The 18,839-nt window shown below is 43.2% G+C and overlaps 1 protein-coding gene across 2 annotated transcripts; it reads left to right on the top strand.

The window, feature by feature from the left end:
* The first annotated feature begins 13,831 nt into the window (after nt 1-13,831).
* Nucleotides 13,832-17,669, top strand: LOC147433026 (uncharacterized). Of its 2 annotated transcripts, XM_086492778.1 has the most exons (7): nt 13,832-14,203; nt 14,416-14,712; nt 15,891-16,144; nt 16,252-16,463; nt 16,566-17,096; nt 17,252-17,265; nt 17,433-17,669. In XM_086492778.1, the coding sequence occupies exons 1-7, from the start codon at nt 14,122-14,124 to the stop codon at nt 17,648-17,650; spliced, it is 1,608 nt and encodes a 535-aa protein (XP_086348904.1). In that variant the 5' UTR covers nt 13,832-14,121; the 3' UTR covers nt 17,651-17,669. The 2 variants fall into 2 exon arrangements, with proteins under 2 accessions (XP_086348904.1, XP_086348903.1); XM_086492777.1 differs by lacking the exon at nt 17,433-17,669 and having other exon boundaries at nt 13,836-14,039; nt 14,119-14,203; nt 16,566-17,411.
* The last annotated feature ends 1,170 nt before the right edge of the window (nt 17,670-18,839 follow it).

Here is an 18,839-nt window from a genome sequence, read left to right as displayed (position 1 = left end):
TAGTCTCAACTATGAATAGGGAAGTATCGGGTAATTCATCATCAACTCCTGTAGGGGCTTCACCATTGGGTATGCGAGACAAATGATCAGCCATGACGTGCCTTTTACCGGGTCTCACTACAATCGTGAAATCAAACTCCAGAAGAATTAACAACCATCGTGTGATTCTTCCTGTGGAGCATGGCTTGTTTACCAGATACAGCAACGCTTGATGGTCCACATAAAATACAAACTTGTTTGCCAGAAGGTAGTAGCGAAATTTCTTTACTGCATAAACCATTGCCAAACCTTCTCGCTCTGTAGTGGTGTAGTTCCTTTCAGCATCGTTCAATTGACGGCTTGCAAAGCTAATGGGATAGTCCAATTTATGTTCTCCTGGTTGAGTGAGAACACACCCAATAGCAAAGTTCGATGCATCAATATGCACATGGAAAATGACATCCCAGTTAGGTGTCCTTAAAATCGGAGCACTTGCTAGTGTTTTCTTCAATTGTTCATAGGCCTGGTCACACTCTTCAGTCCATTTAAATTCAATGAGAAGCTTGTACAAAGGACGTGCTATCTCAGGGAAAAATAAAATAAACCGTCGATAATAACCCACGTGTCCCATGAACCTTTGAACTCCCTTGTAATTGGTTGGTGGTGGTAACTCTAGAATCACTTTAATTTTGCTCTCATCGGTTGAGATACCATTCTTGGATACTATATGCCCTAAAATAACTCCATGCTTGACCCAAAATTGGCATTTGAACGGGTTCAATGAGATACGATATAACCTACACTTTTCAAACACCTTCCGCAAACATGATAGATGTTCTTTCCAAGAAGAGTAAACACAAAGGTCGTCTAAGAAAGCTTCACAAAACTCTCTCAAATATTCTTTAAAAGCAGTGTTTATTAATCGTTGCAATGTAGCAGGGGCATTTGTTAAGCCAAAAGCCATCACACGAAATGCAAACACGCCAAATTCTGTGATGAAGGCAGTTTTAGCTTGGTCCTCTAGCGCTATCGTGATTTGGTTGTAGCCTGAGTACCCATCTAGAAAGCTATAAGCTTCCTTGCCTGCAACTCTTTCGAGTACATGTTCGGAATATGGTAGGGGGTAATGGTCTCTTCTAGTAGCTGCATTAACTTTTTTGAGGTCCACGCACACCCTGAGTTTCCCATTCTTTTTTGGCATGATAACTATTGGAGACACCCATTCAGAGTGTTCAATAGGATATATGAACCCACATTTGATAAGCTTTTCTAGTTCTTCTTGAATGATCTTTGCGTACTTAGGATTCATCGGGTAGGGTCTTTGTTGTACGGGCTTCGCAGTGCTAATCATAGGGATTGTATGTTGGACCACAGAAGGTGGAACACCTTTCATATCATGGTATGTCCAAGCGAATACGTCCTTGAATTCCTTGAGAAGCTCTTTGAGGACCGCCTCTTCAACTTCTGTGAGGTCTTGGGCAATAAAAACAGGTTTTGATTCTTCACCGGGGTCAGCTAATTCTATTTCTTTAACTATTGCCGGACCATCATAGATTCCATTATTCCCATCGATAGGTATTCTTTGGGCTTTTGTGTACACAACCTTTGCTTCCCCTGTGGTGTAAGATTTGAAATGTTCTGGTGCAGGATGCAAGTCTGTGGATTCTGGTTGTGCTTTGGTTTGTGCTTCCATTTCTGCTTTCTTGTGTTGTCGAGCTAACTCTTGGTTTTGACGCCTCCTTGCAGTGCGGCAACTTTGGCTTGTCTATGATCTCTAATTGGGCTATGTCATGGGGTCGTGGTCTACACCACATAACATTTTGGAGATATTCACCCCAATTGTCTACCAATTTTCGATGAGCATCACATGCCCCTATATAACTGAGCCATTCTGCTGAGGATCTCTTCTTTTTTATCCTAGCACGTACATTGGCTCGATATCGACGCCTCTTAAGGTTTTTCTTTTTCTTATTTGAGACCTGCTTTTGATTTGCATTTAGATATGGCTCACTAAAGGAGTCCTCGTTGGTGTCCTCTTCACTCTCGGGGGAGCTATCATCGGTTGATGTGCTCGGTCCTTCCGAATGTTTTGACTCTGAACTTGCTCCACTCTCTAATTCATGAGATTCAGAATCCGTTTCACTCTGGGAGTCAGTGTCCAAGTCGTGTTGGTCAAAGTCTTCTATTGAGCTATCGGTGTCAATGTCAGATTGGTCCACAATTGCCTTGCCCTTAGAAGATGCATGTATGGCACTTATCATGTTCAGAGGTGCAATTTGTGGTACCTCTTCCCCCTCTGGTGTGACCCAAGTGGTTCCTCTATTTCCCCAGGTATCTATGGTTGCAGCTAGGTGTACCCAGTCTACGTTGTCTGATTCCGTCATACCCGGTAACACATCCATGTAAGGAGAATCTTGGCCAATGTCTGTATCCTTCTTACAAGTGTAACAATATTGTAGTGGGGCCGAGTGAACTGTGGTGTCAGAGCGATGATCAATAATGGTTTTACTCCCTAAGGGGTGTACCTTACCAGTCACCAAATCCACTCTAAGGACAGAGTCTTGGAATTGCAAATAGACATGATTTTTAGACCAATCATGAACCATTTGTGCTTCCCTCATGAATGGTCATCCTAAAATCATTTCATATGACATAAGGTGTTTAGAGAAATCCATTACAATGAACGTATATCTTACCTTGTGTCCTAGAACTTTGATCTTAAGATCCTTGAGCATCCCCGTAGGTTTGGCTATGGTACCATTTGCCATCTTTACCACAATGTTAGTAACACTGAGGCGGGGTTTTCCCATGGATTCCCAACAATCTTTTGTAACGATGCTAACTCCCGCACCACCATCAAGAATTCCCTTTATAGTTAATCCCTTGGTAGTGATGGGTAGGGTCGCATTAGACTCGTCGCCTTCAAAATACTGCCCTAATTCGTTAATGGGTACCTCGATCACAGACTCGTGTCCATCTAAGTCAAGTGATTGCACATGATTTTCCTCATCAATCATAATCGAGTCAGGCCTATTTGGTTGCGCAAACTGCGGTAATCCCGTTCGTAGCTCTCCGTTAAGGAATGCTCGAAGTGCAAGGAATAACTCAGGATCTCCATACAGCTTTGCTATGATCGTGGTTCGGACCTCAGAAGACATGAAGTCCACTAGTTTGGCAACATTCATTGGCATTTTGCAAGGTGTAGGTCCTTGACTAGGAACTGGTGAGGATGGAATCTCATATTCCTCAATGGGATCAGGTATTCCTTCGTTAAACATCCTTTCCAACAAGAAAGGTGTATGCTCACTTTCTGATGCCCCGTCCTCACTCCCTTCTTGGATGATACTAGATATGGCTAACGGTCTATGGTTCATGTGGGGTGGATGAACTTGCGTGGGAAACACTGTGTCATGAATTTTGACATGCATGGGTTCTGGTTCTAGTTTCCTTTGAGTCTCCTCCACTAAACCTCTTAGATGTTTCACCTGCTCAATCTCGTCTACTGGGTTTGGATACGTCCCAATCTTCTTTTTACGATTCTTCCCTTTTTGCCCCTGCGGTTTATCTTGGGGGTCTTGGATTGGATTTGGAAACACTTGTGGTGTTTTCAGAGGCTCTTTATGGTTTTCTCTTATTCGGTTTTCATTTGGTTCCATGTTACGGTTTTCTTTGTCGGTCTTTCCCTTTGTGGTATTGGTTCTAGTCTCCATTATCTCGATTGAATCTGAATCATCCTCGAGGTCATTCATATACACGGGGTCATCTCCTGTTCCTATGTTTATTTTGGAACTTGGCTTTGAATTTCCCGTATTCTGCGACCTCTTCCTTCGCGTCTTCTTTTTCTTTGCTTGGATAACTGACGCGGTATCTCTCTCTTCGAGGATATGGCCTGGCCCTTGAAGCATGGACCGTGTAATCGCATAAGCGGGTGCGACGGGTGGTATTGGCGATGTCACACTAGCAATTTCGACCAAATTTAGGGGTGTGATTTTAGGCGCATTTGGGTTATAGGGGCATTGGGCAATCAAGTGATCTATGCCACGACGATTACATGTGAGTATTGGCATTGCAGACGTGCTCCCTTGATTCATTTGCATCTGTGCAGCATTCTTTTGCAGCCTAATAGGGCACTCCGCTGCCCGATGTGGTCCACCACACTCGTAGCATTGAAGAGGTGGCCTCCTAGCCTGGGTGTTGATATTTTGACCTCTGGATGCGAGAGCAGCAGCTTGATAAACCGGCTTGACTTGCCCCCAACAATCTTCCATGTAGTATATAGGACACTCTTCCAATGTATCAAGTCCGTAGGCAATACTAGTGTCTATTTCCTCCTCACAGCCATCTGCATAAGCATTTGATGGCTCGCAACCCACTTGGTTCATAGGGGCGACTCTTGGATGCGGGGGCTGCGGTCCTAGCACAGGAGGTGGTAGCGGTGTAGCTTGTACAACATTTTGAGATCTAGGGACCATGTGTTGCGGTAGTTGCTCAACAGGTGGAGCAGGCATCAATACAGGAGCTCGAGGTGCATCCGTCCAAGCTACAGGTGGTCTATTTGCCATAATACGTTTGATCATTAAACAATCCTTAGCTTGGTGACCATACCTACCACATGCGTTGCAAGTTCCATTAAATTTTACTCTAAACGTAGGGCACTCACTAGTGCTATGTGGACCTAAGCAAATGGAACACCATTGTTGCTCCCTTCTTGGATACATGTGACTATTTTGAGGGGGTCGATTATCCTTAAGAGACTCTTGGATTGCCTTGGTGAGGTCTGTCAAGAATGTCTCAAATACCTTTGGCTCATTGGCAATGGGCTTTGCAGTCATGGGTTCATACTCAATGGCTTGTGAGCTAGTGGATCTCGTGTCAGTAGACACCCTCATGCCTGCTATCATCAAGTTGTCCTCTAATTTGATTGCATTGGCAGTGACATCTTCCCAGGTTGTGATACCTCTAATCACTAGTCCATTATAGATTCCTTCATTCCTCAATCCTCGAATGAATCGATCAAGCAGTTGGTTATTGTTGAAGCGCTCATTTACAGGGCAGCGAGAGTTTAAGTGCTTTAGACGACTAATGAAGTCCCTTACTGACTCTCCTTCCGTACGTTCGGCCTTCTGTAGCTGAGATGCTACACCCCAAAGCACACCTTCTCGTATGTACTCCTTTAGAAACAACCTTTGAAGGGTAGGGTAGATTGTTTTCTCGTCCACCCTTAGGGTCCTATACCAATCTCCAGCCTTCCCACTTAATGTCAAGCTTAAGGCATTGCACTTATGTAGTTCGTTGCATTCCCCTAAGGAATCGCATACTTGTTCAAACACTTCAATGTGTTTCCTAGCATCTTCGTCCCCATTGAATTTTTGCGTGAGTTTGGCAATTTGTACTGCCTTACTTCTAGGCTCTCTATCAGATGCATGACGCATATTTTCCGCGATAGATCGACCTATGGTTTGAGCAAACGCTGCCAAGTCACCTATGTGAGGAGGTAGGGCCGGTGGAGGTACTCTTGGAATCATATGTGGGAGAGGGACGGGTACCGGTCTTGGCATATGTGTGGATGATGCAGGATATGGAACATAACCGGGCATAGGTCCACTCGGATAAGGGCTAGGGAGCGGCACTCGAGGAGCATAAACAAGTGGTACAATTGGAGGTGTGGGGGCCATGTGTGCATAAGGGGCTAGAGGCACATACGGTTGAGGCCCCATATTAGGTACTACGACACTAGGTAGTGGCACTGCGCTAACCGTAGATGTCATCGGTACATTCTCTGTCAGGCTTATCCCTGGAGTGAGCACTGTGTTTTCCTTAATAGAGGGTTGAGCCAAGTTAGGAAAGCTAAAGTTGTCGCTCGGAGGCTCAGATTGCATAGAGACCCCAGGTGAAATGACGTAAGATGGGTCCATGGGGCTCATTAGAGGAGTCTCCATTTGTGATAGAGTAGGCTGTTGAGCCTTGCTCGTATCCAAAAATCTCATGGGGCCAGTTGAGAGTATATTTACCCCTCGGTTTTGCCTTTCTGATTGAATAATGCCATGGATAACATTACAGATCATTTTCTGTTGATCTTCGATGCTCGTGGCACTAGAGGTGGATTGTACAATCTCTATCCATCCTACATGGAGGCGTGGCCAGAGTGTAGATCCGTCAACACCTCAGTGTGGAGGTCGTATGTCCAATGATCATTAATGAACAATCCTTCTAGAGTCGACGTGTTAACGGTTTCTTGTGAGGTAGAAGCAATGTTGCTCCCCGTGGTTTTACTTGTCACCAACGGTACTCTAGAGGGAACTTCTGAAGGAGGCAGCTCAACAGGGCCTTCTTGGTAAGAAGTTGGCAGGATATCCACATGGACACTCTTTGGGGGTGTGGGGTCCACGTGCGATGTGAAAGGAGAGTCCACTTCCCCACCCCCTTCGTGTGCTTCATTTGCATCAGGTTCCGAGCGAGTAGCTCTACCTAATGTTTCCATGAAACGGCTAAACATACTAGTACTAGGCCGTGGAGCTTCGGGAGGTGCATGGCCTTCTCTCTCAGTGTTTTGGGTAGGGTATGCTTCCATGATTTCTGAGTCGGAGGAGGAATCACTGGCGGCTATTTTAGGGTCTTGGGTGGTGCTACCTTGTGTCCCCGCTGAGGGTCTAGAGCCTATCGTGGATGGGTAATGGGTGTCCGTATGAACAGAGGCACCCTCAATATGCTCGTGTTCTAGCACCCGCCCAGAGCGTAAGTGCATGTGCTTTTGATACCCTAAGGTGTCAAAAAGCTGCTCTAGGAGGCCTTGTGACTAGTTTTTAGCGTGTTTTTTGTTTGTTTTTTTGCTAGATTTTTTAGAGCGTGTCGTGGAATGGGCCGTGTGATAGCTCGAAACGAGCGTATCGCTAGGAGGGACGCGCTGTTCTTTACAGCCCACCGTTTGGTTCTATTTTGCTCCAGAAAAGCCCGAAACAGTCTTTTCCTAGCTGGGGAACTAGGCTCCAAATAGCAAGTCTAAAGGTGCAAGTGGGAAGAGAAGGGAGGAGAGTGGAGGACTTGTCCCACATGCTCTCATTCCCTCTTGAGGAGGTAGGGTATATATATAAGAGTGAGTTTAGTACACATCATAAGATTGAGGCTTGGGCTTGGGCTTGGGCTTGGGCAAATGATCCTGATCCCGATCTAACTTTTATACAAACCAACCCGTCCGTTTTTATAACTCACGTTTTTTATTTTCGAAAATCTAACCTCCCCCTCGCTCACGTTTTTATTTTTCGATTTTTTTTTTCAATAATTTAATTTTTAATTTTTTTAAAAAAAATATTTTATTTTTTTTAAAAAAATATTTTATTATTTTTTTAAAAAAATATTTTATTATTTTTTTAAAAAAATATTTTATTATTTTTTTAAAAAAATATTTTATTATTTTTTTAAAAAAATATTTTATTATTTTTTAAAAAAATATATATATATATATTTTTTGGAGATATTATTTGGTACGCGTTTTGGTGCGCGTTGACCTCACCTAACTATTTACTGTCCCACCTACCTACTGACCTGCTAATCAGTGGTTCACCTAATTACTAACCTACTTAATTAACTAACTGTGCGCCTAACTGTGCACAAACCAGAAAACACAGAAAATGCAGAAATTGAAACTTGACAGAACTGTGCAGTGAAAACACAGAAAATGCAAAAAAACGCAAGAAATGCTAACTGTGTGTAAACAAAAAAACAGAATTTTGCTAACTGTCTAACTAATACTAAATGTACGCAGCAGAAAAACAGAAAATGCAAACTGTGCGCAACAGAAAAACAGAATTAACAACTTGCAGAAAAAATACGCCTTCCTCTCCCTCTTCTTTCCTACTGCAAACCACTCATACAAGAAGCACAAAGTGCCTCTTGGGCTTAGTGCAGGGCTATTCCCCGGCAGCGGCGCCAAAAATGTGTGCTCCTTGCCGCACTATCGAAGCAAGGGACTTGCCGATACACCGTGTACGAGCCGCAGACGGCTCCAAGCACACAACTAGTTTAACTAGTAAGCTCAAAGAGGGCAATGGTGTGTCACTCACCGCCTTATGCTCCTGCCGTAGAGGATTCCTCGCCGCGAAGAAGAGGGAGACGCAGCTACGTCGCGCTCAACCGCCTCGCCGCCGTCGTGCCGCCGCAACGCTCGATCGCACACACACTCTCACTCTCTCTCTCTCTCTCTCACACACACACACACACACACGCACACACACAAGGAGATGGTGAAGGAGAAGGTGGAGATGGAGCAAGAGCAGCTTCTATTGCACCATGAGAGAATGACTCAATTTTAGGTTTAATTGGCTTTTATGTGAGCTCACCCCATTCACACTTGGGCGCCCATGCTTAGCCAACTAACCCTAGCATGTTCGTGTTAGAGTGCGCCTCTCATCGGCGATCACTCTACCTTTCCCTATTGGACCGACAAGCCCGGTGCCTGACTCTACTTAAATAAATAATACGGTTACAGTGTCCGTCGTAGGCGATAGGGTGCCCGTGAGCCACGAGGGTTAACAATTATGGAGAGAGAGAGAGAGTGGAGATGGACATAGTCTTATATCTTGAGAGAAAGTGAGTGATGAAGTGGAAGCTTGGTGGAGATGAGTGTTGATAGCATTGGGAGACTAGAGTATGGATTGCTTGGTGGAGATATGCATTGAGAGCTTGATGGAGAAGATGTTGGAGATCTTGGTGGGGATGAGCATTGACATGTTGATGGAGATGAGCTTATAATTGGATGGAGAATGAGAAGAGTAGGCAAGCCTTAAAATAGATTTTAGTTGAGGGAGAGAGAGAGAGAGAGAGATGATTGTAAAATAATGGGCTCATAGGATCGCTAGAAAAAGTAATTGTTACTTCTTGTGGCATTGAATATGAACAAACCTTTGCTATTGTTGACTTTGGCAAATATTTTAGGAAGACCATTCATGCGACAACTGAAAATGGTCCAAGATTGGGGATCCAACCATATATACCTTAGACACATGGGAACCACTACGAGGATAAACTTGATAGTTATAAGGACGTGAATTGTACCCCTATAGAAGAATTTGATTCTGCTACGATAATAGGATCAGAACTTCCAGCATGGTTGGGTAAGCCTAAAGAACTGTGGATGTGTGGAGCTTCGCAATATGGAAGTTTAAAGCGAGAGGAATGTATCCTAGAAAGGGAAATCGAAGATAAGCATTATATTCCAGAATCCTTTCCTAAAGAAGCTTTAGAGCCACACGAATGGGAATACATCTTGGCTACTATGCATGTGTGTGCTATTCAGGACGGTCCAACAACGAATTTTTGCGATAAAGGTGGCTATGATGTCGTTCCTTACTTTGCAGTGAGTGTGATCCAAGAAAATGAAGAGAACCAGGCATGCAATCAAAGGAATATCATGAATCAAAAGACAAAGAAGAAGTTGAGTTCTATGACTCCGTAGAACACTTGGAGCTTCAAGAAAATGTCGACAATGGAAATTTGCACAACCCAGTAGGTGACATAAATGACACTTTAACTTATGCACGGTTTTATGATTGTCCAGATCAAAGACCCAGAAACCAATGTCACCGCTACAAGAATAAAGTGCATCAAAAGTGGATTCCAAAATGTCCGGTGCAAACGCAACTACAACAAGCATCCTCATACGTGGCTCCCATACAGGGAGAAAAGACCCAACCAAGAAGAACACAACCATGTCAACGGGCTAATAACGCTCTAATCAATTGGATAGAAAAGTCATCCTAGAAACAACAATCCAAGAGCAAACAAATAGTAACTTTCCATAACCAGCCAAACCACAAACGGAAAGTGCTCGATATCAACCTTGCTGAGGATACTAGTGACAATGATGATTCTTATGACATACCCTACCAGGAACTCAGGTCATCACTCTCACTAGCAGCTTCTGTAAAAAGAAAGGCCAAAAGAAAAGATCAAGTCAGAGCCAAAAAGTTTGACAAATCTGGATACCAAAGAGCCAATTCAGCCAAAAGTAGGTATGGATCAAGAAGATGAAGATATCTGATGAAAGTCACAACATCCAACGCCAAAAGAAAAACAGTCGAAGCACGCAAGAACGACTGAGAAAATCACAAAGTCGTAAGCTTTTGCAAATCAGATTTGGGTTCCAAAGAGGTTGATTCGAACACAAAGAGGTCAGGAGTTTATTTGGATTCCAAAACGATTAAAGTATCCTCCCAAAGTCTAAACCTCGTCCCCAACCAAGCGTACAAGGGCTGAAGCAAAGACCATCACTAACTCACACGAAGACAAAGTGGATCCCCAAGAAGCCTCTTCAAACACAAACGAAGCAGGGGCAAGTATGGGTTCCCAAACGAGCATGATCAACAAGACAATCAGTAATAACAAAGAAGTGGGTCCTCCTACGATTACAGTACAATTAGAAGAAAGCTCAGTTCAATCCAGAACCCACTACTGAGGAACAATGCCAAATACGACAACCAACAACAAAGCTAAAATGGATTCCAAAGAAGCATCAAATAGATAAGTACGCCTTCAAAAAATGTCTACAATCTTCAATCAAGAAAACGGCACATGAGCTTCAAAGATCATCACATTGCTTAGAATAGGAAGCCTGCCAGCAAATGCCAATAAGCAAATTGCTTATACCCACATCTTGCACACGAAAGCAAAATGACAACAAAGACCGCACCGCATTGACAACCAGGTCATGTCTTGGACGACATGAATTTAGAAGGGGGGAGTGTTGATCCGTGGGTCAACAATACGACACAACTCAACAAAGCCTTATTTTTTGAGAGTTATGAAATGCTACAGATTATGGCTAATAAACATTTTTAGTAATGAGTAGTTAGTTTAGTTGTAGAAGCGGGGTGAAATGGCACTTCTAGATTGTACTACATACAAAGCCATTTGACCCATTAAACTCTATTTTAGGTTTAACGTGTGGTAGCCTTAGTATATAAAGTACCTAAGTCATTTTGTGAAGAGAACTTTATCATAATCAAAGTTTTAAGCTGTCACCGACTGTGTGTGAGAGAGAAAGAGAGAACATGAGCTTCATCCTGATGCTACTTCCTGCTCGCTCATCACATTGGAGATTCGATCACACCATCACGATAGGCTTGGAGAGAGCTACACATCAACGCCAAGCATTCCACGCAAGACGGAGCACGCGCACTTACGCATCTACGAGCTATTTGTGGTCGTACGTGTATCAAACAATGTCTATTTAATGCATGCAAGTAGTCATTAGAATCATGGCGACATAAGCTACACATAGGTACTCGTAGATTTCAGTTTCGAGCACTTTCCAAATGTTGCTCTGTCTTCATACACGTTTTTCGCATATGGGTTTGGAGTGAGGATTTTGAGTGTAGAGGCTTTGGGACATGTGTATCCTAGTGAGGGGATGGTGGTCCTTAAGTTTTGTCTGATTTTGGTATGGTTTAGTGAGTTTCCTTCCATTTGTGTGTATATGGGTTGGGTGGTATAGTTGAGAGCAGTGAGATTCTTGATTGTGGTTTAGTTAGCCTTCCAGAGTGTTGTATGTGTGGGATGGTCTCAGTCTGACAAGCTAAAGAGATTGCCTCCGTGTGCCTATCTTGTCATATGTGTCCTTGATTGACATTATATTGATCTAGGTAGTGTTGCATGCACTTTATAGGTGGTGTGATTCGCTCCCCCAACACTCATTCTGCCTCGGGTGTAGTGCTAATTTGCAGTATGGAGCACTTCAAGGGGAGTTGCTTATTTCGCCTTCTAGCCCTTCTTGTTGCACATCTTTTGTGCCCCCTACAATTCAAAATTTTCATGAATGCTCAAGATTTACCCTTCACATTTTCAATATCTATGTACTTGCTTGAAGTTGTCCTAGTGTAGGGGTAATTCAAAATAGTTAGAGGGCTTCCCAAGAGGCCCTCTAGAGGTGCCTATGGAGGGCCCTCTAGCCTTGGGACGATAGCCCCACACACTCAAAACCTACTCTCTTCAATTGGGAATTTGAACCGTTGAAAAGCTCGTGTAGCTTTGATGGAGGGCACTTTAACCACCCTCCAGAAGCAAGCATCGCTTCTTTCACGAGCTACAACAGGTAGATTTGAATGTGAAGCAATAAAAAATGAAGGCAATCATGGTGTTTTTGCAAACTTGAAACAAGAGACAACGAGCGCATTGGGTGTATTGGGCCATGCTATATCTATCCATTGCCTAGGAAATCCTTGAGGCCTCTTCAATTTTCACCGATCTATGGGGGAGTGCTCTTACCCCACTCCGTGTGGGCACCCCCAATGTGGGGGATAAAATATGTATGAATGAGTATGTGCACTGGATTTTGAGAAAATCGCAAAAAGGAGGAATCATTGGAAGATGCCGTTAATTAGAGCAACTAGAAAGGATTGAGTAGGGCGAAGGGGCCAATTTAGAGGCGCACAACTTGGGCAAGGAATTCCGCAAGTTTTACTTGATTGTTTTGATCTTGAAGAGGTGCAACTGGTACTTGCAAGAGAAGCACCAACGCGAATGGTAGTCCAACGAGGGAGATGGCGTTTTGCCCCGTGTAAAAATTTGTGGTACCAGATACATAACTGTCAGGGGGGTATTTAGAGCCATTTTTGCCAATTAGGATCGAACTCGGAATCCATGGGTCCATGCTAATTTAGGGCATGGTCACGCGTGGTTAAGTTATCAGTTATTGATAACCATGCCAAATATGCCTAGACAAAGCATTAAATGAATAACTAAGTCTCTTGCATGGTCACACTAGGCTTAACTATGCTTTGAACTTCACAATTATGCCAAAATAGTCATAGTTACAAAGGGTAGGCATAGTAGCTCATTTAATGCTCCTTTTTGTGTGTGACCAAGAATGTGGCTTAGTTATTTGTTCAAATAATTGATAACTAAGCCTCGCGTGACCATTGCCTTAGCTGTCTGTTGGAGTTGGAGCAATTGAGACTTAGGTTGGGTTCAAACAGAGCCGACAATAGACTTTCAGCTTCTTGAAGGCTGCCTTCCCCCTCGTTCACAAGAGGCGGAGGTAAGCTGTAATTCTTTTTCTTGCGTGATCTGCACACGGTCAATCTCTATTCAACCTGCAGTGTTCTTCCCGCGGGGGAGGGGGGGGGGGGGGGGGGGGGGGGGGGGGGAGGGGCTCCCCCAAATTTCTATGGGTCCGGAAGCCATATCTCTGCTTTTGCTCTAATGAGCGCTGAACATGAAAGAACCACGACCCTGTGCAAATTCCTTCCGTGAACTCGTTTGAACCCAACTTTATTTTCCGGGGGTAGACGAGCCCCTAAACAGGGCGTCTTTTTAGTGGCCCCTTTACCATAGAATGTATCAAAGCGAGGACGGTGAGCCTCAACACTAAGTAACACCTATATTTAAGAGAGTGGGGTAATGGGATGAAGGGCGGGGAAGTTCAAGCATGAAAGCCGGGGAAATCGCAGTCGCAAGAGTCAAATAAAAAACTAAGCCTGGATGGGCCCTAAATCTGGACAACCTGGAGAATACATGTCACCTCACAATATAAGGTCATAAAAACAATTGTGCACACATGATGCGTGCGCGAGTGAGGTGGTTAGCCTATGTGACCCTAAACCTAGACTTCAAGGTTACCGGTTCAAATCCCGTCACCACGCCTCGTTTTTCCCACTGGCAGGTTTACTACGCCTAGCTTTTTGCCTTACTCCACCCCGCAGTAAAGATGGGCGCCTTGAGAGATGGTTTGTGAGGAGCATGTGTGTGTGTACACTGTAGACTTGTACAAAATTCAAACGGATGTTCATTGTTCAATGTTCATAGACGAAATGGGGGGTATTCATTGTGACAGTGAGACAAATGTGGTGGCTCATTATGCGTACCATGTGAAGACTGTGGGAGGAACACCCACTACCTACAATTAAGTTTCACCACGAAGCTCAAGTATCTCCTTTCTATCCATTTCCGATTTCCGACAATGTCTGGGTAACTCTGAAGACACAGAGTTGCATGCCGGCCTCCTCCGGCGTTCATTATCATTTTCGTCTTCGTCATACCTGCGCTGCCCTGCAACTCTCTCTTCTGCGGTAGAAGCTTGCCATTCATACTCACCCGCCCCTGATCAGAGTAGTTTTTTACTGGTAAAAGATTATATGTGCTGCGCAGGACATGCCTCTACGTGCTTTGCAAGTGGAAGCTAGGGTTTCCGAGCATTGCGTAGCTTTGTTGGTGTTCACCATCAACTCTTTAGGTTTACTTCAAGAATATGTGAATAAGTGTTCTGATCTTCTCAAAATTAGGAATTTTTTTGAGGCCGAGCAGAAGTTTTTCTATTGATCTCACATTGTGCTTGATGATAGAACCATGGTAGTCTTTGTGATATGATTTAGAGTCTCTGCTTGCTTTGCATGCCATTTCGATCAAATTGGTTTGATTGTAAGTGCAACTTTCCATGTCATCCAGAGATTTTCTTTGTTGAGCCGCACATGGCCCTGGAAGAGCGGACAGAGTCAAACAGCAGGAGCTTGCATTGGGCACCCTTGCGGTCTTGGAACTTGTTCAGTGGGCGGGTGCGGTCACGGATTCCACACGAGTCAACTTCAGCCCAGCTTCCCCGATCCCAGTCCGTACGAAATTACACTGAAGGAGCCAGGGTGGGTTTAGCAACAAGCAGAGGTTCTGGACATCCCCGATCAAGCGAATCATCTCGTAAGGGAGGAGATATTTCTTGCAGAGATCACAAGCAAAGACTTCGTGAAGGTCAGATATGCTCACCTCCTTTTAGGTTCTTTTCTGCAGTTTGTAGCATGTCCATGTTGTTATTTTCTTGAAGGCTAGATTGTTCTGGTAGAGAAGCTTGGTTCATGTATTTTGCCTACTTCTGTTGATTGTATCATTTTCGTTTTTTTTGTTATTTGTTCCAATGGTACTCTTCAACTTTGGCCTACATAGGGCCTTCGTAAAGCACTGAACTGCTGGGAGCAACTGTGGACCATTGTATAATGCTCGTTGATTAGTGCCACATGGCAAGTTAATGATGGCGAAATTTCTTTCTTCATATATCTTGTAATAGGGGTCTTAATTAAGCATCGTCTTATGGAGGCCTAAGATGTAGTCAATGTAGCAAGAAACATTTTGTCTGTTTCGTCGCATCGAAAATGCCAAGACAAAACACATTACTAGATACATATGTTTCTAGAGGTCATAGGAAACCTAATGTTTAGGAGTCTAGTAGGTGGATACATCCATAGTCACACAAGTGGTAAAATATGTTGCACATCATACACTATATGGCTAATTTTGAACTTTGAAAGTCAGACCCTCTTAAAGAAGAACCTGAGATATGTATCCCCCTGTTTCGAGCTTGTTTCGAAAAGTTTTGAGCGTTTTGTGTTTGTTTTTGTTTCGAAGGGACGAAACACGTTTTCATGTGACAGTGGAGCTAGTTGACGAGGGGCATTGAGTAGGGGGTCACAATGCACACACACTCTTTCTCATCCTTTTATGTAGGGCATGTGATTTTATGCCTTGTTTGAATTTGAACTCCTTTCATATTAATTCTATCAATTGATTATCTGAACGATCTTGTGTTTGTTGTTTTTAGGTTTTTTCTGACCCCTCTTGTAGTTCTTAAGTATATAACTTTCTGACCCTGCAAAGGCACATATATGTCATACAAAGCTTATTGTTCATATATGTCATACGAAGCTTATTGTTTTTAACAGGAAGAAAACTTTCAACTTTGATCTGCCCTTAACCCAGCCTCTAGTACATAAAGTGGAAATGGAGTCTTCTGAAATTAGAGTAATGCTTGAATCGGTGTTACTTTTGTCGGGATAGTTGTCTTAAAGATTATAGGATCAAGTTGGCATGTTGCCTGAAAAGGCTTTCACTTGTTTAAAGAGCAGCGCCTGAATGATGATAGTGTATTGAATCAGGAAGCCATAGACAAGGAAGAACATCGGTTGCTGATGAACAGGGGGCTCTACGTTCAAGTGAGTCTACTAGCAGATGGCGGGCTTCGCTAGATAGATCTTTGGAAGCATCAGATGATTGGTCTCTTGATCGTGCACCTAGGCCGAGTGCACAGATAGCTCATCATCAACAGTACCACCACCATGATCATCACCACCATCATTACCATTATCATCATCTCTATCATCAAACCCTGAGGCGTCTAAATGAAAATCAGGTGAGCATCAGGTTTCTAGTCACTAGGTATTGTTTCCATGCTGAAAAGATTGGGACATGAGGACATATTGGATGATTGCAACTGTAAATCCATGTTTTTAATTCAAGGATCAAGTTTTGAGAAGGCCTTCTGCCTCTGGGACGGCTTCGTCAAGTCGCTCCTATCGAAGGAACACTGTTGGAAGGCTGTCTTCACATAATCAACGGCGAATGCCGATTACAACCAACTCAAATGTAGCCTCTAATTCACGTAATGTTGCGATTGAGGCAAGGGATCGTTTGGAGGAGAGGCTGAGGGGTGCTGCTATTCTTAGCCACAGGTTTCGTATTTGTCACTGGCTTCTTGCTTTTGTGGAAGTGAAATCCCTCTACCTTGGTCATCTTATTAACTTGTTTGCTGTTCTGTTTACTTATCTGCTTAGGCACAACAATACAGCTCTTCCAGGAGGCTTTATGGATAACTTCAGTGTTCTTTTCGATGATGAAGAGGATGAATGGAGTGATGATGAGATGTGGGAGCTTGGTATCCAGGATTGGCTGGCAGCATGGGGTTATGGGGACGGATGGCAATCTGACTTACTTTCATCAGCTGAGCAGTTCCGTGTGATTACAGGATTAAGCAAGTCTGCGATAAGAAATCTACCAAAACAGATATTTGTGCCTCAAGTACGCAGGAGAGACAAGGAAATTGGGGACACCTCAATGGAACAGGATGATTGTTCGGTTTGTTTGGAGCGCTTTTTAGCAGGGCAGCTCCTTATCCATCTCCCGTGTAAGCACAGGTTTCATCCTGATTGTCTTACTCCGTGGTTAGAAAGCCATGGCCAATGCCCGTACTGTAGAGCAAGAATAGGCAGCGACGTAATGGGTAAAGCAAGTTCGAGGCCTGGTGCTAGCGCAAGTGTTTCGGCCAGTGATGATGATCTGCTGGCTTGGATAGGACTTACAAGCAGGTAATGAGAGTAACAGCTGAAGTGTCTTAACTACAACATGTACCACTCTGCTGATTATCTCCTTCAATGGTTTGTTGCGGCGCAATCTTGTGCCACAAAACCTGTAAAGGTTTTGCCACTCCGTTTTAAAATGTGATTTTTTCTTATACATACAGGGGGTTTTGGTTGGGTAAGTGGTTTTATGATTGAGACGATTTTGAACCTCCTCAATAGTCGCAACTCTTTGGTTTGTATAGACAGAAACTGGCCTCAAACATGTGCGGTTGTATACCTGGTACTGGATTGAGGAAAGAAAAGACGCTTTTTTTACTTGAAGTTTTGGGCTTTCTGTTACAGACTTCCCTTTGCTTAAGGGAGCTCATAGCTTTATGACCACTGCATATAGTTTTGGGCTTTCTGTTACTGACTTTGCTTTGCTCAAGATAGCTTATAGCTTTGTAAGAATGGTCCCCCTGCATATTGTTCTGAACTTAAAAGTCCAGATTATGGTTGAAGATGAGAATCAAATTCATGTGTTATCGGGGTCTTGTTCTAGTGAGACACAGAGATTATAAGGTTACAGACATTTGAATGCGTTCTTGTTGCATACATACATTTGAATGCGATCTTGTTTCTGTGGTTTCTTCTCTCTGTCAGCAACATGAGCATTTTTGCTATTTTTTGCAATTACTGTCGGGCGACTTATGAATTTGAGTGATTGGTAAGTTTTTGGATGTAAATATTCCATTAATTTGATTGATTGGTAGATTTTTGGATGTAAATATTTCATTTTGAGTTATGGTACGGATTTAGGTATTACCTGGCTGCCACTGTGCACCTGATTTTGATGTGTGCATTGTGATGGCCCACTTCCAACCTAGAATTACTCTTGCCAATAATGCCGATGGTGAAAGCAGCACGTGTTTGGGTTTTGTGCATTGATTTGTGTGTGCCCATAAGATGTTGGGACTGCTGCTACCTGAAATGTGATGGAGGTTCCCATTGATCGATTATGACGGAGAATGACCTTTTTGACTACTCATCTCTTTCGTTTTGGGGAGAGATGAGCACATCCTAGTGAAATGGTTGTTCTCTGTTATGTATCTCTTTTGCAAGCGTATGTTTATGTGAGTTTCTAAAAGGAACATTTCAAAGGAACATTTCAAAGGTGTCACGGCTCGTCCTCTTCAATTATGTGCTGATTTTTTCTATGGACCTTTTAACAGTTGATAAGTAGATGAAAATATGCAGATCTTGATCCGAAACATATTGCCATTGGTAGTGGTGGTTGCCAGTGACGAGGATAGGATTTGCTCATTTGACAGTAAGAACCTACCCTTTCTCAATTGTAGTATTGTTTCTTGGATGTACACAAGCATTCTTGATTGGTGTAGGTTTTGCATCAATTATCTTGGGCGTGCCATTTGAGAATGGACCTTGAATTTCCCTTGTTATTTGTCTATTCGAAGCAAGTTTGTAGTCGTATTTATTTACAGTATTTAGTTTACATTAGAATTTAAGGATTTGTTTCTTTAGAAGTAAGTGTGGAGTCTTGTTTCTAGATTAAGTTTGTGAGATGTCGTCCTTGTAAGTCTAAAGTTAAGTACTTGTTTCAAGTTTTAGTCACGTATAAGCTTCTTTAGTTTAGTCTGCCGATGACTAGTTTCTTCTTTCGGTGATTTTGTTAATAACAAATAAAGTGATTTAGTTTTTTTTTCTCTTTTGTTCCTTGCTTGTCTTTTCTTGAGCATTCTATCCCCTCTT

The sequence above is a fragment of the Adiantum capillus-veneris genome, chromosome 20 (genome assembly GCF_014529385.1).
Source record: "Adiantum capillus-veneris isolate H3 chromosome 20, ASM1452938v2, whole genome shotgun sequence".
NCBI lineage: Eukaryota > Viridiplantae > Streptophyta > Polypodiopsida > Polypodiales > Pteridaceae > Adiantum > Adiantum capillus-veneris.
This window is presented reverse-complemented; position numbering and strand designations above follow the sequence as displayed.